The sequence below is a fragment of the Carettochelys insculpta genome, chromosome 24, assembly GCF_033958435.1.
Source record: "Carettochelys insculpta isolate YL-2023 chromosome 24, ASM3395843v1, whole genome shotgun sequence".
In the NCBI taxonomy this organism is placed as follows: Eukaryota; Metazoa; Chordata; order Testudines; family Carettochelyidae; genus Carettochelys; species Carettochelys insculpta.
The window spans coordinates 146,451-170,045 of NC_134160.1; the positions used below are offsets into that span (position 1 = coordinate 146,451).

General features: G+C 42.1%; 1 protein-coding gene across 1 annotated transcript; it reads left to right on the forward strand.

The window, feature by feature from the left end:
* The first annotated feature begins 1,161 nt into the window (after positions 1–1,161).
* On the forward strand, positions 1,162–21,784 carry RRAGC (Ras related GTP binding C). Its single transcript, XM_074976534.1, has 7 exons — positions 1,162–1,440; positions 10,932–11,135; positions 11,651–11,850; positions 12,805–12,919; positions 13,819–13,961; positions 18,131–18,279; positions 20,504–21,784. Exons 1-7 carry the CDS (start codon positions 1,177–1,179, stop codon positions 20,653–20,655), a joined length of 1,227 nt encoding a protein of 408 aa, XP_074832635.1. The 5' UTR covers positions 1,162–1,176; the 3' UTR covers positions 20,656–21,784.
* The last annotated feature ends 1,811 nt before the right edge of the window (positions 21,785–23,595 follow it).

Consider the following 23,595-nt stretch of genomic DNA (forward strand, 5'->3'; position numbering starts at 1 on the left):
GGGGGCAGGTAGCAACTCCAATTCTCAGGTATAACAACAGGTGGCCATGTAAGTCTGTATTCAAACAAAATAACAGTCATGTAGAACTTTAAAGATTAACTGGCCGTGTCTACACGAGCCCCAAACTTCAAACTGGCCACACAAATGGCCATTTTGAAGTTTACTAACGAAGTGCTGAAATGCATATTCAGCGCTTCATTAGCATGTGGGCAGCCCCAGCACTTCGAAATTGAAACGCCTCGCCGTTGCGCGTCTCGTCCCATGGGGCTCCTTTTTGAAAGGACCCTGCCTACTCCGAAGTCCCCTTTTATCCCATGAGCTCATGGGATAAGGGGACTTCGAAGTAGGCGGGGTCCTTTCAAAAAGGAGCCCCGTGGGGACGAGACATAGGCGAGAGGCACGTCAATTTCGAAGTGCTGTAGCTGCCTGCATGCTAATGAAGGGCTGAATATGCATTTCAGCACTTCATTAGTAAACTTTGAAATGGCCATTTTTGAAGTTTGCAGCTTGTGTACACATAGCCACTGTGTATTAAGTGATGAGCTTTTGGGGGACATACCTACCTCTTCAGCTTTATAGGATTTTGTGGGTCTCCCCCATGAAAGCTAATCCCTCTAATAAATTATTTTGTTAGTCTTAAAAGAGCAGTCATGTAATTTAGTTTTCTCAGGTATCAGTTACTTGTACATTTTTAAAAACGGTAACGAGGGTCACTGATCAGCAGCGAGTCTGGGGAGGGTGGAGAGGGTGCAGGTACCAGAGCTCTGAGGAAACAGCTTTGTGCCTGGTACCACTCTAACCCCCCTCTGGTAGCTACTGCAACCCCCCTCAAGCACTCGGTCTCGGCTTGAGCGTCTCAAAGCCTCCACCCGATTGCCTGGGCCAGGCTCTGGATGCGCCCGAGGCCACTTGAGGCCCTTTTCCTCACCCACATGCAAGCACCGGCTCTTTCTTGCGGGCGTGTCCCATAGCAGAATGGCCTCTCTTGGCGTCCGTCTGTCACGTGCAGCAGTGCAGTCAGGTGACTCGTCACCTGACACGAGCCAGCCTCCCCCTGAGCTCTTCAACCAATGCACGCTGGCGGCTGTCAGGCCGGGCCAATGGGCGCTCGGCAGACGGAACAGATTACGCTGCCAAATGTGGGGGGCGCCAGCGCGGGGTGAGGTAGGAGCGGGCATGGCGCTGCCGTTCGGGGGCCCCGGTCCGGCGGGGGGCTCGGAGGAGCCGGCTTTGATCGGAGGTAGCTTCGGGGCTTCGGATTCGTTCCCCAAAGACTTCGGTTACGGAGACGAGGAAGAAGCGGAGCTGGAGGGAGGCTCAGGTCCCGTGGGCAGCGGCAGCGGTCCGGGTGTGGCGGGTGGTGGCCCGGGCAGTGCGGATTCTAAGCCTCGCATCCTGCTCATGGGCCTGCGGCGTAGCGGGAAATCCTCTATCCAGAAGGTGAGGAGCTGGGCTCGGGTGTAGGGGAAGTGGAAAGCGCTGGGATTCGTCGTGGGGCGGGGGGCTCCCGCGCGTGTGGCTGTGGGGTGGGGGCTAAGCGGTGGCTGCTGCGTTTATCTCCCCCGTTTGTATTCTCGCTTTCTGTCTTTAGCTCTCCCATCCTCGGGGAGGCGCTGCGATGTGGAGTGCAGTTCCTCGTTGAGCAGTAGTTGAGGCGAAGCCTTGACTCTGCCGATACAGGTGTTCTCAGTGCAGTTCCCATTATGACTTAGAATGGCTTTTGAACTTGCATGGCCAGCTGCCCAGTTGGAGGGAGGTAGGGTGGTGCTGGCTGCCTGCCTCCCTCCCTCCCTCCCTAGTTGTGGGTATTGGTGGTAAGTGCCCCCTGCCTGATCTTGAATCCTCTGGTGGCTTGTTTCTAACGAGAGTTCTCCATTTTGTAAGTGTTAGTAGCTGACTTCTTCTTTTTAAACAGCTTATAGAAACGTTAAGCAGGAAGGTTCTAGTTTCCCCAGTGCATTCTGCATTTGCAGACACGTTTCACATTGAGTCTAGGCTACAACCTCTTTTTTTCTGGTGCACAGGTGTTTCCTACCCCAGAACCAAGGTGTGTCTCAGGCAATAAAACCAGCAGATGTTTCTGACATTTTTATTGCACCTTGGCTTGATGATAAGGGAGGCTACGACTGTGTGATGAATCTTCATCTTTGTGGCTAAAATTGCTGGTTCACACAAACCATTAGGGTTTTTTAACCATTTTTGGGAGCTACTCAGATTTCATTATCTCTGGGGGCAAAAGTATGATTAGATCTACATAATTTGCTTTTTTTGAGGCAAAGGAAAGGATGGGCAGTTTTGAATGGTAAATAAATTAACAAATGGGAGCAACGTTAATTTGTGTTAAGCTTCATAGACCTATTGAGGCAGTATCTACACTACATGATAAAGTCAAGGCAGTTAGTTCAATTTTTACAATGTCGCAGTCTTCACTGTAAATACCATTGGTCAATTTTTAGGTAGCACGGTGGTGGATATTATAACATCGTCAAAAGTGACTTGGTGTAAGGTCCAGTTGAATGTAAAAGTTTGAATTAATGCTAGTGTGGAAATGCTGTGTCTTTAAATGGACTTTATTAGCCTCCAGAGGTGTCCTGTTTGTATCCCGCAGTGCCCCACGGTTGTCCTCTCTGGCCTCTTCCATCTCAGCCACCTTCCAGATGTTCAGGAAACAGGGCACAGGAAGCAAATTAGCAGTCATCACCAGCGAGCCCAGGAAATTTAAAGGGTGCACGGAAACCAGAATTTCTTTTAGCCCTCACATCGCTAGCCATCTCTTGCCATCATAAGTACTCAGGTTTGTGATTTGAGTTCTCAGGGTCTTAAGAGAGCTCCTACATGGACCCATAAGGAGATCATGGATGTCTTTGCTGTTCGGGGAGAGGAGTTAGTGGTAGGCTGATTTCAAGTGTCCAAGTGAAAGGCAGAAATTTATTAAAAGATTTTATGTAGGATGATTGACACAGGTTACTTTCAGGATGCTCAGTAATGCCAGGTGAAGGTGAAAGAACTCCGGCAGGCTTATCAAATAGTCTGGGAAGCCAAGTGGTGATCTGGGTCATCTACAAATATGTGCTGGTGCTATGAACAGCTGGACACAGTTCTTGGGAGGGACCCAACCTCAATACCTGTGCTTAATTTGGACTCCTCAGGAAACCCTTTTCTGGAGTGTGGTGTGACCCAGGAGGAGCCGCACCTGGGGGCAGGCAGCAGGTGGGAGGAAGAGGGCAATGGAAAGGCAGCCTGGGGCAGCCAGCAGGGGCCTGAGGGAGCCATTCCCAAAAGCCCAGGGCTCTTCATCATGGACCTTGAGGTAATCCCCTCTATGCCGATTCCCGAAACCACTGGGCCCAGCTCTTCTGGAATGCTGCAAATAGGTTGTGGCTGGGTATAGGTATGGGCATAGGTTTTCTGTGGCTCTATGCGCCTCAGAACAGCGTGTTAATATTTCTGGGAGTGGTGTACTTATCCTTTTTGGAGATCTCCAGGAAGGCCTCATTGAGGTACTCTTGTATTTTTTGTGTGTGAGGTTTTTGTGCAGGCCTGACTTATTGCAGCTTCCACGATAGCATACTTTGCTATGCCAGGCAACCAGATAGTCATCTGGTATCATGGTGCCACAGGGCATTTTGGCAGAATTTCTATGCTTGTGCTCACGCAGGGTGAATCTCTTGTTTTCCCTTATCTGTTGTTATTAGGAGGGTGATGTTGTCTTTAGTAACCTACAGGAGTATGGGAATTTGGATTAGTTTCCCTTGCAATGCTTCCTGCCCTTTTTACATTTCCCTGGACTGCATTGCCACACCACATGGCTGACAGGGACTATCCTCCATGCGGAAAGCCAGATGGCTTTCTCTAACTTTTCCCCTCCCACCACACTGCAGGCTTGATTGTGAGCCACCAAGAAACTTTTTTTTCCTCTGCCCTGTTTCTGGAAAACACCTCCCCGCTCCTCTGCCGCTGCCTTTCTTTGGACTTTAAACAAATCTCTACCCACCCAGCCAGCCACGTGGCTGGAATCGAATCCTTCCCCCCGTCACATGGCTGCCAGGGTCTTTGGATCCTGCTTCCGGGCACCAACATGTCCTGCCTGGGTTTTCCCTGCTTTAAATGACCTTTTGCTTCATGAGCGTTGCTCTAGGGACCACCGAGAAATGGTTTTTCCCCTACGATGAGGCTGGAGAACTTCCCCCCCATCTTTCATTGCACTTCACACAAATCTCTTCCCACCCAGTTGGCTGGCTTTCTTCCTGTGCTTTAAAAATTTCACCCACTCCTTCTGTTTCACTGCCCATAGTAAAATGAGTAATAGCTTACCATGTTCACAAAGAAGTGGTCTGGATAAGTGATGGCATGTGCAATGCAAAGTTTGGTTCCTTGCCATCCTGAAGAAGCCAAAAGCGGCCTTGCAAAAGGAATGTTTCATTGATTGTAAAGAGAGAGATCTATTCATTCTATGGGTAAGCACTTTGTGTGAATTGTATATGTTTTGACCTTCGCTTTCCAGCAGGCACCTCTAGTGCGGGAGACAGGGCAAGGAAGTGCAAAAGGTTTAAGCATGACCTTATTCTGCAGCAACTGGAGCGGGCGGAAACAGCATCTGCTGCCAGCCAGAGAGCCACAGCACAGTGACAGCAGAGTGTTCAGGAGAAAGCAGTCAGCACGCTTGAGAAGGGACATGGTATAGCTCCTCACAACTGTGAAAGACCAAACAAAGGTCCTGTGCTCCATGCTAGAACTGCAGAGGGACTCCCTGTGAAGCAGTCATTTGTGGGCTCTGCTGCCTGGACTCCCCAGAATCCAGGTCACCCACCCTGCTTCGTGGTCCCGGAATGCAGGGAGAGAGGGCAAGGACAGTCTGCCGTTCCACCCTCAAGACCCACTGCAAAAAGTTACTCCACCTCCCTTGACACCCCTTCTTTTCCCTGCCACTTATTCATCTCCCTCCAAATAAATGTAGTCTTTTGATGACAACCACAGTCCTATTTATTGGTTCACATGTGTGGTGGGGTGCAGAGATCATTGCAGGGACTCACAACAGACTCAATCTGGGGATTTCAAAAGGTGCGGGGTTCTTTCGAAAAGGACCCCCGTGTAGCCACGTCAAGCTGTGAGCGTTTGAAAGCGGCACTTTTGAAGCGCCGCAGCTGGAAGCATCCTAATGCTAATGAGGCACTGAATATTCAATTCAGCACCTCATTAGTAATCTTCACAATGGCCATTGGCATGGCCATTTAAAAATTTTGGCCAAGTGTGGCCACAGCCAAAGTGTTTGAGCATCCATTCTTGTGCTAGCACTGTTGGAGAAATCCTCAGTGTAAAGAAGTCAGAGTCACTATGTGGAGCATTGCTAAAGCAATAGCAATCTGCGCAAGAACCTGAGCTTTCTGGTCAAGCCTTGAAAACCGTTCAAAATGCCTGCTAGCCAAAGGACCGCATCTTCCCTCCCAAGTGAAAGTAGATGGTCTGCTAGGCTATGCTTTTCTCTGTTTGATATCCTGGGTTTATTCCCTTTTTCCTCCATCTCAGGTGCTTGGATCTTATGTCCTTATGCACCAAGTCTGCTAGGCTGTGTGCAGATGTCAGACTCATGTTTCCCAAAAGAAGTCCTCTACTTTCAGATCAGCTGTGATCAGAGATCCTGTGGTGGTCATAGATGTGCTAAAAGTGCATATCTAGAAAATATGTGGACATCACAAACTAAGGGGAATAAGCCACCTGCCAAACTCCAGTGGTGCCACTTTCTCCATTCTGTAGTGGCTTGCTTTGAGGAGAAACTCCTTCCCTCAAGGAGGAGCTTCTCATCAAGGGGAAAAGGAAGAACTTTTTCTCTCTGTAGGTAGCTGACCTGCCCTCCCTGGAAATGTCCTGTCTTCTGTGGGTTGATCCGTGGTTCCTGAATTGGACTCCTGAGTCATCTCACAACCCATAAGTAAACTTGTGGTGCAGATCATCCTTGAATTGAGTGATTAAATGATGATTACAACCTAAGTCAAACACAGACTCAGCTTGGACCATCTGAATAATGCTGCCCTTACGTTATACATAAACTCACAATTTCATTGCCATGAGCCTTTTTTCCCTCCTTTTTTTTCTTTAACAAAGGTTTTTGGCCCTCATGATTGTGGAGAAATACTGGAGAATGTAAAATGTAAAGACACAGGAGTGCAGATTTAAAAAAAAAAAAAAAAAAAAAAACCCCCTCAAAATAAATTTCTAAAAATTTCGTGATTACACTAATCTCATGAATTTTTTCAGGCTTGACTCAGGACTTTAACACTTTTTGCTATTGGCAGACTCTTCATGACGCTCTTCTTCCCTCCCCCCTTCCGCTGCCACAGTCCTTTGGTCTGGGCTGCTAGCCTTCTCAATAAATCAGAAACATGGAGCTGATCTGTTTGAAGGCCACTGAAGCTTTCTACCTGCCACCCTAGCACAGGCCTCTTGTACCGGGGACCTTCCAGTACCACCCCATCCAGCCAAATGCTACATGTGGAAGGATCTAAAAAGCCTCATGTGATAGGATCAGTTGGGGCTGGTGCACATGCACAGCAGGGGCCTTCTACAAATTGTAGCAAGCCAATGACTATTGCTGGGAAAAGATTCCTATTTGCTGTGGGCAAGTGATGTTGCTTTTTTAGATTCTGTGTCGCCATACAAAGGGGACTAAAACCAGAAGGCAAGGTTGTGGATGGCTTCTGAGAAGCACAGCAAGACTCAGTAAACAAAGAACTGGTCATATATGACTGTTATAAACTGGAACTATAAAACAATTTCTGTTTCATGTGAGTTTTTAGTATTGCAAAGTTTTGAAACTGTTCTTAAATTGAGTCTTAATAATTGACTTAATGACCTTGTTTAGTTATGACCTAACTTGTCTGCTGAAATGTTACCTTCCCTATTAAATTGCTAGAGGATTTAAATTGTTGTTAATGTCTCCTCCATCTCTTATCTCTTGGAAAATATTTGAAATTATAGATATTTTGAACTTCCTTAGGATTCAAGCTGTATCCCCATTTTATTCAACTGTTTACTGAATGTCTTGAACGTGAACTTAAAAAGACAGACTTCAGCAATTTAATATTAAAAAAGTAAATTTTTTTTATGGCCAGCTCTGGACTCCATGAAATCATGGGTAGCTGTATGTTCTGGAGCACTGTTCATAGCTAGTGGTGTTCTGTAATGAAATGGATAGCAAGTCCTATCCTGAAAACTGTTATTGGCCCATGGCCCATAGTAGGAACAGCATTAGAGATACATTGCAAGATGCACCATCTCCTGAAACTTCACTGAACTCTCCACAGCGATGCCTAAGTCTTTTTTCCTGAGTTGTTAATTTGTGGCTTGGGAATATGTGTAAATCATTCAAATATCTATTACTTTGTATTTGTTAACAGTCAATTTAAACTGCTTTCCTGTTGCCAGGTCACTGTCAGGTCTCTCTGAAGCTTGTCAGTGTCCTCCAGACTCAACTAACCTGAGTGTTCTTGGAAACTGTTTACTGAAAAATAAGTCAACCAAAGTTAAGTCGATGTATAGGCACAGCAGTAATCACTGTCTTTTCATGTCCACAGTGTCCTCCTTCTAATGGTGTGTGTCCTTTACCAGCAATATTGGCACTGATTTAAGTGGGTGTACGTTGGGGCCGGGGGCTCCACCATCTGTGAACTGATAAGCTATGTAAGAAATGCATAAGAGACTCAGTTGCTTCAACTGTCTTAACCTAAGGGATGCTCCTTTCATGAAGATGGAGTTATTAGGTTGGCATCACAGGCAATTTACATTGGTAGAAGTAGTGTTTGTAGTGTAGAGGCTGACAGAGATAAGATGACATAAGTTGCCTTGCGTTGACCTAACTATGTAATTTGGTCCGGCTCTGAGTCTCTGTCTTGGAATTACATGTTTGAAATTTTTCATTGTAGATTATATTTGAGCTTGAAAGGGGCCTGTTTTTTCATATTCTGACTTGCAATTTCTCAAGAATATTTTTTTGAGAGGTTGGCCAAAGATGGATTTGTGTAACTTTCCACGCTATGTGGCACTGTATACTTCTGAAGATTGTTGCCCCAATTTCAATATTTGGATAGATGTTCTACTGGTATGAAGTAAAATGAACTGGAGTTCAGATGGCTTGTCCAGAATCACACGTCAAGTCAGCAATAGGAATAGAACTTAAGTCTTCTGCTTGAAAGTTCCCTGTTCCTATAGAGAATGGTAATACTGTGGCATCAGTTCTTAAAGATCTGTCTTTCTGTCTTCTCCATTCTAGGACCAGGTCTCTGGGTCAGTACGGAACCAACACTTTTTTAGATTTACTGTGTGGGACACCATGCTGATGAAAGACCTACCTTTCAAGGCAGAGGTTGGGCCCTAACTGCTCTTGACATTTAAGCATCATTTCTCTGGTTTTGCAAGAGCAAGCTTTAATTCCAATGATATTTAAATCATAACTTGAGCAATTAGTATCCAAATAAATTTCCCTGAGTCACAAACATGCTTTTGTTCACTTGTAATGAAGCTGTTATGTTGTGGTATGTGGTTCTGTCACAGTTGTTGTTGTTGTTTGACTATTGCAAAGGGAGTTTATATAAATTGCATTCTTTTTTGTTTCCTTTCTTTCTCACGTGCATCAGTTAAGTGGTTTAATAGGTATGACTTGTGAGGTTGAAGATGCAATCGATCTTTGGGTGTAATTTGTGCTACTACAGGTGCTGTATTCAATTGTGGGCTATCTTGGGGCAGAGACTTTTTTTCGGTTCATAGAGCACTAATTAATTATACTAGGGACTCAATCCCAGTTAGTGATCTTTTTTGGGGGGCGGGGGCGGCAATAACTTTTGATGGGTGGCCACTCCAAGATTTTGGTAAGTGGTCAAGGGCTGCACTTTGTATGGGTGGGATGTAGGGTCTGGGATGGAGGTTAGTTGAAGAAAGGGGTATGGGGTAGGGGATGTGTGCGGGAGAGGGTATGGTGTCTGAGAGGGAATTTGGGTGAAGGAGGGGATTGTGATCTGGAGCAGTGGATTGGGGTGCAAGATCTGGGAAGGGATATGAGTGTAGGAAAGGGTACTGACCTATGTGAGGGATACAGGAGCAGGTGCATGGTGTGAGGAGGGGGGAGGAGGGGCAGACTATGGGTGGTGACTTGGGGCATGGGATTGGAGTGCACCGTCTGGGAGTGGTATGGGTGCGGGAGAGGATTCTGACCTGAGGGAAGGTTATAGGAATGGGTGCAGGGCCTTAAATGGAGTTGGGGTGGTAAGCCAGAAGCAGGCTGTGGCTGAGAGGCACTTACCCAAGCAGCACTGGGCCAGCAGCCCCAGCCCACTGGCTGTTCCATATGGCTCTCTGCTCTGCCCAGGCCCAGCAAACCCAGAAACTGGTCAATGGGGATTGAGAAGTTGTGTTTATATGCCTCTCTTCCCTCCCCCTCCTCCTCCAACCCAGCAAAATCTCTGATCTCCCATTCCACATGCTGTGCACAGCCTAGCAAAATCTCTCGGCTCCTATTGGCCAGAAACCAACCAATGGGAGCTGAGAAATTGTGCTATCTTGGTCTGCCCTTAGGCCAATCTCCAGCTTTAGATTTGGTGGGATCTTGACACACCAGCATGAATAATTACTACTACTACTGCCGCTATATCACCACTTACTACTGCCACTGTATTGTTCACCAAATGCAACTTAAAAATTGACTCCATCTCTTTCACTTGCTGATTTTACACTTATTTTGAAGGGAATGCGTCAGCTGTCTTCAAATGATTTGTTGTTATATTATTGTCCAAACCCTATTTCAGATAGACTAACTAGAGGACTTGTGACTTGGGGTCTGTTTGTGTTTGTTTGTGTTTTTTTGGTTTTTTTTTTTTTTTCCCCCCCAAGTATAGGATTTTCCAACTTTTATCACAGCTGTAGAACAGATTGTTTCTGACTTCCTAACATTCACCATGGATTAGTAGTACAGGTTGGACTGCCCTGGTCCAGTGCCCTTGGGACTTGACTGGTCCCAAATGAGGGAGTCAGTTCCAGCCCCTCTGCTGCTGGCGGCCTTTGGACTATCATTGGGAGGGCTGTCAGCCTCCTGTCTGGGCTCTTCTCTGGGCAGCCAGCTCCAACCTGACTCCCTGCTCCTGACAGGGGTACTGGCTCCATTTCTGCCCCTCCCCCCAAGCCTCCAGCTGGGCTCTTGGCCTCTGGACTCTCAGCCAGCCCCTGCTCCCAGCCTGGGCTCCCTGGTTTGGTATTGGCGGGGCGGGGGGGGTCTCTGGTCCAGCAACATTCAGAGTCTTTTGAACCAGAGAAATTCAACTTGTAACACCTTAGTTAAGTTGCCCTAGTGTTAATTATCCCACTTTAAAAGAGCAGTGTCAACACTTCTGGAACCAAAGACTTGTAAATTACATGGCCACAATCACACTGTTGTGATGCAGGTAACAGAGAGAGCGCCATGTTAGTCTATATACTAACAAAACAAAAAAGCAGTCCAGTAGTACTTTATTTTGTTAGTCTTTAAAGTGCTACTGGACTGCTTTCTTGTTTTGATAGTGTTGTGGTATGTGGACAGTCTTGGGGGCATTGCATACTTATACAATGGGAAGAGGAGCAAACTGTCTTCTGCTGACTGTGGGAAGGGATAATCTAGACATATAATATCTGTGTACTTTGAAAATCTAGTTGGTGCAATTATAGACTACCTTCTCTCATCAGCTAGTGTGAACAAAGTTTGCTGTGTATTTTTAACAATTTCTTTTTTTCCCCACTTTTTTCTTCCATTCTGAGACTTGTTTCACTGGCAAGTTGCATGCTGATTGTGTGGCTTTATGTTCTGCTGATTAGTGCCTTTTTTGCTTATTCTGAGAAGAGGCAGCATTATTAACCTGGTCATTTTTGTCAAATTGTCAAAAGCCAATCAGTCTTTGCTTTCTCATTCACAGGTGGTGTTCCACAAAATGTCTCCCAATGAGACCCTGTTTTTGGAGAGTACCAATAAAATTTACAAAGATGACATTTCCAACAGTTCCTTTGTGAATTTCCAGATATGGGACTTCCCTGGACAAATGGACTTTTTTGACCCAACATTTGATTATGAAATGATCTTCAGAGGCACAGGGGCACTGATATATGTGATTGATGCACAGGTAGGCATATGTAGCTATCCCAGTAAAGAATTTTCTTGCTATTTTGAGGTGAGTGATTCAAGATATTTTAAAAACACTTTGCACAAATTATAATCTAATATTGTCTGGAAACATTAACTTTTTTTAAACCTGAACTTACTTTGTACTGGTACCTTGTGTTTCTTCACACGGCCACTTTAATGGGCACAGGAACTTTACTACATCAAACCGGAAAGTCAGCATAATCCAGTATCCTCTGTTTCATGTCAGTTTGCCTGACACAATTTAACTTGAGAGTATATATCCCAGGTTTTTGTTTTTTTTAATTTGAGTGTATTTATGTAATGAATGAAATCTATTATTCTTTAAAGAGGGCAGGATTTAGAATTCACTATCTGTGTTTGTTTTCCCAAACTAGCTTGTTTCTGTTCAGAAGTGGAAATAAAATTTTGTTTGTATTTGTGCAAGGAGTGGAGTGGAAAGGCAGTTAATTAGCTGAAAGTTTATAATATTAGCCTCTCTGCACTGATTTACAGGATGACTACATGGAAGCTTTGACAAGACTCCATATTACAGTTTCTAAAGCCTACAAAGTCAATCCAGAAATGAACTTTGAGGTTTTTATTCATAAAGTTGATGGTCTGTCTGATGACCATAAAATTGAAACTCAAAGGGACATCCATCAGAGAGCCAATGATGACCTTGCAGATGCTGGTCTTGAAAAACTTCATCTTAGGTAAATAATAGAAATTTTGACACATGTAACTCAACCTCAGCTGAATACATGAAAAATCTAGTGACTCTTTTTTTCTTCATTTTTCATCAGGTTTATTACATGTGACTTTAATGTGATGTCATTGGTATTTTGATACTAAGATTACACATTCCACTCTTATATACCATGGAACATTCACTACTATAGAACTAAGCATAATTAAAATTAAATAAATTGTCAATGAAGACAATACAACTTGTGGTGATCATGTGATATATATATTTTTTTTTTTTTTTTTTTTGGTTTGGTTTGGGGTATTTTTTTCCAAATTTCTTCCTAATTTAAATTTGTTGTATTGCATCTTACAAGTTTGGCGCTATCAAGTATTAAAGCATTTTTTGTGTCCGTGCAACTCACTTTTTTTTTCCTCCTTAACTCAAGGTCAACTCTACTTTTGGAGTATAGTCGTAGTTGAGGGACTGTCTTTTTTTTTTTTATTGATCTATAATTTAAATTGTTCTGAGTGTGCATTATAATCAACATCTATGCTCGTCTTTGACGATCTCTACTCTGGGAAAATCTGAAAAAAAATTGCCATTGATTCTAAGACAGATCTCACTGTAGAAATAACCCAGGTGGTAATGGCAGAAAACAGAAAATTTAGATTCCTGAAGTGAACAGAGTGGGCCCTTTTTTTAGTACTTTTTAAATAGCATCCTGCCAGAAGTTGATACTGCCAGCTATGTGTACTGAGAAAACATGCCCACTCTTATCTTTTGTTTGTGTGCTCTCCTGCTTTTGTGGAAGATTCTCATGCTTATCCCAACAACCGTGTAAATGCTTCCTTGTTTCTATAGTAGCGGAGTTGGATAAAACACACGAGTTCAAATGTTAGTGGTTTTTAGCATCACAGATTTATTCCAGAACTGGTTTAGACTTAACTGGAGATGCATTTTTTTTTTTTTAAACCCACAGCTTTTATTTGACCAGTATCTATGACCATTCAATATTTGAAGCCTTCAGTAAAGTTGTGCAAAAACTCATTCCACAGCTGCCAACCTTGGAAAACCTACTAAACATCTTTATATCCGTAAGTGCTATGTTGTTGCTTTTACTTACTAACTTTTAGTTTCCAAGTAAGGATTGGGAGGGATAGAAACCTCTGGGAAGTGTAAATTAAGTGGGATGCCAGACATCCTTACTCTCCCCTCCCCACCCCCACCGCTTGTGAATGTTTATATTTAGCTGATTTCTTACTTCTGCTCCAGAATCTAAAGTGAGTCTTTCCCACAAAAGCTCATGACCTAATAAATAAAATGGGTAATCTTTTTAAGGTGCTACAGGACTGCTTGCTTTGTTTTGCAAAGATACAGACTAACATGGCTACCCCTCTGGGACTCCTCTTGTCTCTTTGATACTGTGACTGTTGGGCCACAACACCCTTAAATATTGTTTGCTTGTAATACATGTCCTTTACCTTTTTTATTACTGAATTCACTTCATAGATATAGCGAATTTATTGGTATTTGCACACTTGCCACTCTCTCATTGGAGAGAAATAATTTGTAAATTTTGGTACTTGGGAAACTAGTATAATTTAGTCTTTATTAACCATAAAAACTCATACAATAAGTAATGTGGGGGGCTTTACAATGGTTGCTTGCTTTTTTTTTGATAGCTTAGCTAATGGCTTTTTATGGCAAATAATTCAATGAACCAAACTGCCACACTGATAATTTAGTTATCAAATTGCAATTAGCTAACAGGTTTCCAGGCTGATGCAGTGCCCTTTTACCTGAACATAAGCTCTGGAGGCTGTGGAAATTGTTCAAATCCGAATCCCATTTTGTTCCTTAAGAGTAATTGATGTTTTCCTTATTTTCATGCCTTTTTAAAAATGTGAAACTGAATTCTGCATAAATAATACTTATTAAAATGTATCTGGTTCCAATAACTCAGCATGCATTTCCAACTTTTTCTTTTTTGAAGAATTCAGGCATTGAAAAAGCCTTTCTCTTTGATGTAGTCAGCAAAATCTACATTGCAACAGACAGTTCCCCTGTGGACATGCAGTCATATGAGCTGTGCTGTGACATGATCGATGTAGTGATTGATGTGTCTTGTATATATGGGTAAGTGCTAAATCCTTTTTAGAGAGTTGGCTTAAGATAAGCTTTATAAATGTCAGATGAGAGCTGCAAGCTTCATGCCAACATGAGCCCCTTTGCTGCTGGGTGTGGTGGACCAACAGCACTGCTTCTGTGGTCCATTTAGAGAGGAAGGAGGGTATTCTTATTCAACAACTTGACAGGGTTATGCAGATTGGCATTTTTTTCTGTTTGCTGCAGACCTTTCTGCCCTTATGCACATCACCTAGTTTTTCAAAGCCCTAGCTTCTAGCCTAAATCTGAATAACGCATTTCTCTCACAGTTGGGTTGTGTAAACAGTCTCTCTCTCAGTGGTGGTTTCTGCAAAAAGAGTGTCCTGCGGCACCTTTAGGGACTGATTTTGTTAGGGCACAAGCTTTTGTGGATGAAATCCACTTCATATGTCGGTATCTAAGATACCACAGGACTCCCTGTTTTTGCATTTATAGATTAACACAGCTACCCCTCTGAGACTTCTTACCCATTAATTTCTGTAATTCTTAGTGATGAGTGTTGTACCAAAGTTTACACATTAAATATCATTTACTTCTATCAATATACCCTTTCCTAGTGAGTATTAACTAACAATGCAAAGAAAGCTGATTCAAAAGGTTCCCACTTCCTGGGGGCAATTGCTTGTTGAACACACCTGGATCAGCCCTGGTTAATGGTTTTCTGATGAAGGCAAACTGAACGCTTTCCTCAGGAGCCTAGTGTGAACTCTCTATTTAGGTGGTATCTAATCAATGTCCTGCTCCCTCAGAGTGGTGGCCAGAGCAATGAGAAAGTCCATTCTTTTCTCCAGAAGTTGACTATACGTGGCTGCGTGTATCCCTCTGCTTTTCTGAACTCACAAGCAGAATATGGCCATAATGCTATTGTGGAAAGGATATCATCTTACTCTGTCTTGTTACCTACTTGGAGATACTTTTGAGTGAGAAGGTATCTGACTCATGGAGAAGGCGGAATTCCTTTCTTAATTATGGCCCAAGGTGTGAGGTATAAATTTGTGATTAAATAACATCTTCAACTGTCAGTGGATCTTCTCCAGATACTCATGTGAAGTTTCCTGTAGACTGGAATAGAACATGGTATTACTTTCAGTACCTTATTATGTTCAGCATAATTTGTGAGAAAATGGGCTCACAAATAGGAAGACTGCTTCAGCTCTTCTTCTTTCCTCTTCATCCTCTCTTCCGTTTCTTTCTATCTTCTTTTTTCCTCTTCAGATTTCCATCAATGCCACTAACCCAGATTGCTATTCACTACCCATTCCATCTACTAAAATGGAGCAGTTATATAGTTAATTCTTGCTTTAATATTTCCAACAGTATTTAAAATGTAATACAACAGACTAACTATTGGGCAAGGTGTCCAGCATGAAGCAACTTTGCTCTGAGATATCCTGGTGTCAGAGCATTGTTTACACTAGTACTTGCCAAGGAAAAGCTTTTGTCATTCTGGGTTTTTTTAAGCACCTCTGAATGATTTGTAACAGCAACGAAGGGTCCTGTGGCACCTCATAGACTAACAGAAAAGTTTTGAACATGAGCTTTCTTGAGCACAGACTCACTTCATCAGATCTGATGAAGTGAGTCTGTGCTCAAGCAAGCTCATGCTCAAAACTTTTCTGTTAGTCTATAAGGTGCCACAGGACCCTTCGTTGCTGTTACAGATCCCGACTAACACGGCTACCCCTCCAGTACTGAATGATGTGTCACTCAATTGCTATTGTAAACAAAACCTTTAGGCTAAATCTGTGCTACTAAATTACATCAGCAAACTTAAATCACACCCAGAACAACAATCTCCGGTGAGCGTTCACACGTTTCCTCTGTCCACACATCATGTCCTCAGTGGGCACTTGATCATCAACAGTGCGAGTAATTCACTGTGAGTATATGTCCCACATTGCACTATTGTGGAAGGGTAGAGCTAATCCCTGTACATCTCAGGCAGTCTCCCTCTACAACTCCTTCTCCACCCCTCCACTTGCACAAGTTTGCCTGCCACTTTGTTCCTGGTACAGGGCAGAACAGGAACATTCAAATGATATGCTTTTTGTTCCCCACTGGTGTCAAATACTTTTCCCCCTCATCCCTCCAGGGCACAAAACTAACTACACTGACTCGTTGATAGTAAAAGGAGGGGAAAAGAAAAAGATCTTGCATAGGGACAGAAGTTTTTTGTTGCTGAAACGAAACTGCATTTTTCTGGACAAAAGTTGCATTGCAGAATGTACGTTTTCACTGTTTTGTCACCAAAAGGCATTTTTAGTAACAAAACCTGGTAGGGTAGACATGCCCATGGTCATTGCACCACCAAGAAGAGACTGTTGCATCAGTTAGCCTCCCCAAATTGATGCAAGTGTTTCTTTGCAAGAGAGTTCTATGCTTTTAAATCAAAGGTGAGATGGTGTAGACTCTGAATTTGTCATGCAGGTAATACATCATACTGTGAGTGGGCTGGATAGAGATCCCCACTTCTCTAAATACTTTCAGCAGAGAAAATAGCAAATGAAGTCTATTGGGGAGTACAGTAAACTCTCTCAACTGGTATTCATTTAACCAGTATTCTAAAATAACCAGCACTGGGCACTGTTCCCAGCACCTGGATTTCCTCTTCCGCGGGAGCTGTGTGCCTGGGAGCTGTTTAACTGCAGTGGAGACAGGTAGCTAGAGTACACCCCCGCTCATCCTGTGCACGTGGCAGCATGGAGCACCTGTCCAGCATCACCCCCTTCTTCTCCCCCACCCCCCCATGTAGGACAGGCTGGGGCCTGCCACTGGGAGCAGCTTAAACCGTGCAGCCAGCAGGGAGTGCCGCAGAATGGGTGGTCAGAGCCCGGTGGGCCAGTCCACCTCACCACACCCCCCCCAGTCACTCACAGCAGCATAGAACAGGACCTAAGCTGCTGCGGGCTGGGATGCCCAGGACTTCAGGGAGGGAAGTGTTGGCATAGTGCAGACCCCAGATGGCAAAGCGGTCCTCTCAATATCTGAAATATTTGGCAACCTCCCAGTCCTGAGGCTGCCAGATATGGAAGAGTTTACTGTACATACATCCTGTTGCTAAACACTAAGGAGTAAAAGTGCACAGAACTAAAATTTACTTGCACTGCAACATTTTTAATGATGTACCTTTTAAACTGGTATTCAGGATTCATTAGAATTCTAATTTATCAACACATTACACCCTTACTTCACCTTCTTAAACTACTTAAATTGTCATTTTAAGGTAAACACTTGACTTGTCTTCATCTTCCTTCTCAACAGTCTCTTTCTGTAACATAAGGCACAGGAGTCCGTAAACAAGAGTCTAAATTTAATATTGACACCTAATAAATGGTCTGTCCAACACCCAGCAGTTTCTGGTCAAGTCAATATGCTCAGTGCTGTGGAGACACATTCAGAAGACACTCTTTTATTTTTATTTTTTTTTAAATATGCAGTGTTATTCCAAGTAAGTAGATTGTGATGGCAAAACCATTAGTAGTTCAAGTGGATCTGCTATTCTTCAGTATCTTATAAGCTTTAACTGTAAACACTGTGTTCAAACATAGTTTTATAGCCAAAATATTTTTTCCAGGGAAAAATTAGAGCATATTAAACTAGAGCTTTATCATGCAATTGTACCTGCAGCTCTGTAGTGACAGCTGTTAATTAGTTTCATGAGTGTAACAGCCAGAGAGACACATTCAATATTTTAACAAGCTTGAACCTGCATTTTGACCTGCTTTCTTTGACTAGATGAAACTAATGATTTTGATACCAAACTAGTTCTTCTAGCCAAAGTTACAGATAGCTGATGGATCTGATTAGCATCCTTACTTACGGAGACATGACCATCCTGCCTCCCTGACATGACTTGCTAAATGACATTCCTGGCTGCAAACCTGCTTTCCGAACTGGATGTTTATTGGAGGTATGATTTGATGTTGCTAATTTGACTGTAAGGAAATTTTGTACCCGCATCTGGTTTGAGATAAGAATATTAGGGTTTACTAAAGGTATTTGCTGCCAAGTTTCTCCCCCCCGCCATGCCTCCTTCTTATATTAAGCGATTGTGGGTAGGGCATTCACAAAGTCTGTTTTTTGAAAAGCTGTCTAAACTGTCAGCTTGTATTGAATGGTTCATTATTTTATTATTGTAGTTTAAAGGAAGATGGCAGTGGAAGTGCTTATGATAAAGAATCTATGGCAATTATCAAACTCAATAATACAACTGTCCTGTATTTAAAGGAAGTGACAAAGTTTCTGGCACTTGTCTGCATTCTTAGAGAAGAAAGCTTTGAGCGCAAAGGTAAGCACTTTATTGACTAGAAGAGCTGTATTCAGGAGTGAGGAAGGAATTTTGTCATTTGAAAGGTCTTGCAATGTTGATATGAAACAACTAGAGAGACGGGGACTTTTCAGTCTAGAAAAGAGGAGACTGAGGGGCGATATGATAGAGTAATATAAAATCATGAATGGCGTGGGGAAAGTGAATACAGCAGTTATTTACTTGTTCCCATAATATAAGAACTAGAGGACACCAAATGAAATTAATGGGTAGCAAGTTCAAAACTAATAAAAAAGTTTTTCTTCACACAGCGCACAGTCAACCTGTGGAACTCCTTTCCAGAGGACGCTGTGAAGGCCAGGACTCTAACAGAGTTTAAAAAGAGCTCAATAAATATTTGGAGGTTAGGTCCATAGATGGCTATTAGCAAGGGGTAAGGTATGGTGCGTAACCTTTTGTCGAAGGCGGGAGATAGATGGCAGGAGACAAATGGCTTGATCGATGTCTTTGGTTCACCACCTCTGGGGTACCTGGCATTGGCTACTGTCGGCAGACAGGATACTGGGCTAGATGGACCTTTGGTCTGACCCAGTATGGCCGTTCTTATGTAACTGAGCAAGTCTAATTAAAAATTATTTGCAACTTGATCATCATTAGTTTCCGTAATATAACGTTCATATGGGAAGTCTTGGTGCTTTGCGCTCTAAGTTCTCTTATGGAAAGAAAGGAAAAAAAAAAAGCTGTGAGGTGTGAAGACGTTTCAGTCTGTCTGCACTATGTGGCAATAATTTGAAATTTATTTTTCTGATCTATCCTCCTACTGATATAAGGGCTGGATTGCATAATTTGCCTCTAACACCTATATTAGTTGAAGTAATACATTTTAAAAAAAAACAGTTTCTATGTTCACTCATAATAAAAAGTGTAAGGTAGAAAAGTTTAGAGGTTCTTTTGTTCTTACTCCCATTCTGGCCCTTAGATTTGAACATAGTTAAACATTGCTGCAACATTTGTTTACTGAATTGGAGTTCAAAAGCTGTGTAAGGAATGGAATGGTAGTATATATAGTAAAACCTTAATTACAGTAGACACCTTGGGAATGGAAGTTATTTACAAGTCTGAAACGTTTCTTACTCTGAACAAAATGTTATGGTGGGTTTTTTTAGAAATTTACAACTGAATATTGACTTAATACAGCTTTGAAATTTTATGCAGAAGAAGCTGTTGGTTTTTTCCCCTCTTAATTTAAATTAAGCAAACAGAGGTTTGCTTATCAACTTTTTTTAAGAAAAACTTTCCCCTTTTTTAGTAGCTTAACACAGAGAAAAAACAAAAAACACAAAAAAACTAACACAGTACTATCTGCTGATGCCTGATTACATACTTTAAGGTCCAAATGAGGTATGTAGCTGATAGGTCTGTTTTATAGATGAGGTTCCACTATATTAGGATTTTGGCAATATTTAATTCTACACTACTGCCTTATTCCATACTATTCATCATTTTATCCTGTGGCTACCTCAAAGTGCGGCACATATGTTTTATTAACAATGGCTAAAAATCACTATTGACTTTTTTTCTTCCCCCCCTCCAAAGACGGGATGAACCACTCTAATCTGGAACTCTCTCATCCAGCAACATCGGTAATCTGGCATGATTGTAGTTAGCCGGATGACTGCCTATTGTGGGGGTGGCCAAGTTTCCCATGGTCCCATAAAGTTGATTTACAGCCACCAGACCTGGCTGTCAGTGTTCTGTAGTTTTTTATCTTTACTTACCGCTAAAATGTCTTCTAAGAGCCCAGTAAACAGTGAAAGTGGTGGTGATGTGTCAAACAATATTGCCCTCCCTGTTGTTGGGCAAATTCTCTTGTCCGGTGCCAGACGAGAGGTTCAATCTGTAGTAATGCTCAAGTAGTGACTAAACAGGTCTATGATAGGTGAGGAAGACTGCTCTGCAAGGTTTATTAGGTAGTGTCAGCTTAGTCAAGGTCTTCTGGTTTTGGCATATTTTATTACACATTTCTAACATGGTTTTACATCCTAACTATAACATCGTAAATATATATTGTCACTGTTTCATTAAATGTTGTGGGCAATACTGCTGCTGAGTCCTTTGGTTTATACAGTCTTTCACTACTCAGAAATGTCTGAACAAAATAAGCAGAATTACTTTATCCTAATTTAAGTTTTTCATTGGGTACTTGAGACACCAAATTGAACTTTTTTTTCCTCTTCTCCCACAGGTTTAATAGACTACAATTTTCACTGTTTCCGCAAAGCTATTCATGAAGTCTTTGAAGTAGGTGTTGTCTCCCACAGAACCTGCAACCATCAGGCAAGCACCCCAAATATGAAAGCAGTGACTCACAATGGCACACCTAGAAATGCAGTCTAGGTGAAGATTAAAAACTGGTTGGACTGACTTTTACCAGCTCTTCACTCCTAGGTTTTTTTTCCTTTGTAGAACAGCATAAGAATACAATTATAGTCAGGTATGTGTGTTCAACAAGAGAAGAGCAACACTAACTTTGGAAGAGCAGCTTGTTAATTGGTGTTGAACAACTGAAACTGCTGTAAAACATTTCAAGTTCAGGGGAGTTAGAACTGTCAACCGGAAACTTGCCTTTAGCCAAACAGTGGTGGCTCTTCCTGTTTAGAGTACTGTTTTCATAGTCTGGATACAGTATGAATGGGAGAGGTGTATCTTTTGGTGGCACTTACCATTGATTGTGCAATGTGAAATACTGGAGTCACTTGCTCATCTTAATTTTAATTGTTCTGTAAAACAACCAGTTTAGGTTTAACTTTTGCCTTTTAAAGAAGTTGTTGTAGACACTGTCAGATCTTACATCTTCCATTCACGCTTTTGCTTTGTTTATGGCCTACAACTTCAGTAAAACCAAAACATTCCATAGCATTCCCTTGATCATAGTTATATCGTTCTATAGCATATGCCAGAAAATTCCATATCTTGTTAAATGGAGATGGGGCTAAGGTGTGTCCACTCCCATATGTTTTTCTGTCCAGTTAAGACTGACATGTAGCTCTGTTCTAGACAAGTTTCTTTTTTAGCTTTCAGACAGCATTGTTTTTCTGCCACTTCTCACCGTATTTGAAAAGAAAGTAAAAACAAGAACTGACACTTTGTGTGTGTGTTGATCAGAGGAGGCTCAAAGTAAAACATTCTGAACCTGAACTAATTAGTGATAAGCAGTTAATTTACAGTTATTTTATAAATGTCTAGCAGAATGTCTAACACAGCATATTTTTGTGTGTGTCAAAGCCTCTTTCCACGGGGGTGACAACCCAAAACCTTCACCTTTTGATGGCAAAAGTGAGTTTTCTACAGTTCATTTCATTAGTAAATTAGAGGATGAAGTGATGGGCACAATCTGTGTAGGAATGAAAACTTGATTTCCAGTGAAATTCATGTAAGTGACCAAGAGAATACCAAAAACTCTGCTCATATTGCGGTTTGAATATTTCCTGTATTGACTCCATTCCAGAGTAAACAGCTTATGGTACATTTTTGCCTCAGATCTCCTTAAATATTGTGTCTGATCTTATCTGAGTTGTGTTTAATCTGATTTATTGATAACTTCAGACTTCCATAGTGTGTAACTATTTTTCATGCCATGAGTGGTGAACCACCTCCTTATTCTCATCTAATCTTTTCCCTTCATCTCCATACCCTGTATGTTCAAAACTCCCTGTTCCAGCTGAATACAGACATACCCACTGTAAAATGTTTCTTTGTAAAGTTCTATATGTTTAATGGAGACTTGAGTGATTTTTCTGCAAAGTATAATTTAAGTGTATTCATGGCGCCTCATATTCAGGAGTGAGAACCTCCCTTCCTGGTATTGTTTAAAGGGTGTGTAAGTAAAAGCAGTCCTGGGAGTGATTCTCTCACATGATGTGCACCTTGTCTTATGAAAAACAAGCAGTCCTGTAGCACTTAGAAGACTAGCAGATTTTTTTATTCGGTAATGAGCTTTCTTGGCTAAGACCCACTTCATCTTTTCTGAAAATTCTGAACCTACTTATCTAATCCTTATGGCTTGTTTAATTATGTTAAACCTTTTTTTTTCTAGCAGCCTTTAAGAGGGCTTGGGAACTAAAGGCATAGAAAGTGTCTTGAATGATGCATTGCAAAGTGAATTATTTAAATTACTGCCCACTCAGTCATAGCCACATCATTTTCTGCCAATAAGCATCTTTCCTTATGCACTACATGAAGAGAAACTTTATGTTGGTTGTTCTAAACTTGCTGCCTATTAATTTCATTTGGTGACCCCCCAGTTCTGATGATCTGAGGAGAAAAAATAACTTTTCTTTATTCACTTTTTCCATGCCACTCATGATTTTATAGACCTCTATTCTATTTCCCCCCTTCTGTCTCCCTTTTTTTCTAAGCTGAAAAGTCCCAGTCTTTTTGATCTTTCCTCAATGGTGGTACTTCCAAACCCATAATTTTTGTTGCCCTTTTCTGATTTTTTTTTTTTTTTTTTTTTTTTTCCAATGCCAATATATCATTTTAGGATAAGGCGATCACCTCTGCAGTAGTCAAGATGTGGGTGTACAGTGGCTTTATACAGAGACACTAAATGCGCTCTATCCCTTTTTTAATGATTCCTGCAATTGTTTGCTATTCTTGAGTGTTGCTGTACCTTGAGTGGATGTTTTCAGAGAACTATCCACAGTGACTCCAAGATCTTTTGAGTAGTTATAGCTAAATTAGTCCTCATAATTTTGTATGTATTGTTGGAATAATTTTCCAATATCCATTACTTCATATTATCAACATTAAATTTCATTTGCCATTTTTCTGCCCAATCAATTAGTTTTGGGAGATCTTTTTGAAGCTCTTCAGAGTCTGCTTTGTTCTTAACTATCTTAAGCAGATTAGTGTCATCACCAAATGTTGCCACCTCACTGTTTACCCCTTTCTCCAGATAGTTTATAAAAAGACTGAATAGGATTGGTCCCAGTACAAGACCCAGTACAAGTTACCTCTATCCAGTCTGAAAACTCACCATTTATTTCCCGTCTTAAACAGTTTTCAATCCATGAGAGGACCTTCCCTCTTGTCCCATGACAATTTATTTTACTTGAGGCTTCGAGGGATGTTGTCAAAGGCTTTCTGGAAATTTGAGTACACTGGATCCCCCTTGTCAACATGCTTATTGACCCCCCTCAAAGAACTCTAGTTGATCAGAATTTCCAGATCTGAAGTGGGTCTGTCCTACAAAAGCCCATCACCTAATAAATTTTGTTGGTCTTTAAAATGCTACATGACTGCTTTTTCCCCCCACCCCCCCCCAGTAGGTTAGTA

Excerpts from the sequence above, each read along its gene's own strand:
- RRAGC (XM_074976534.1), top strand. The coding sequence starts at position 1,177 with ATGGCGCTGCCGTTCGGGGGCCCCGGTCCGGCGGGGGGCTCGGAGGAG. Across the intron at positions 1,441-10,931 it reads GGAAATCCTCTATCCAGAAG|GTGGTGTTCCACAAAATGTC; the intron begins GTGAGGAGCTGG and ends TCTCATTCACAG. Across the intron at positions 11,851-12,804 it reads CTTGAAAAACTTCATCTTAG|CTTTTATTTGACCAGTATCT; the intron begins GTAAATAATAGA and ends TTAAACCCACAG.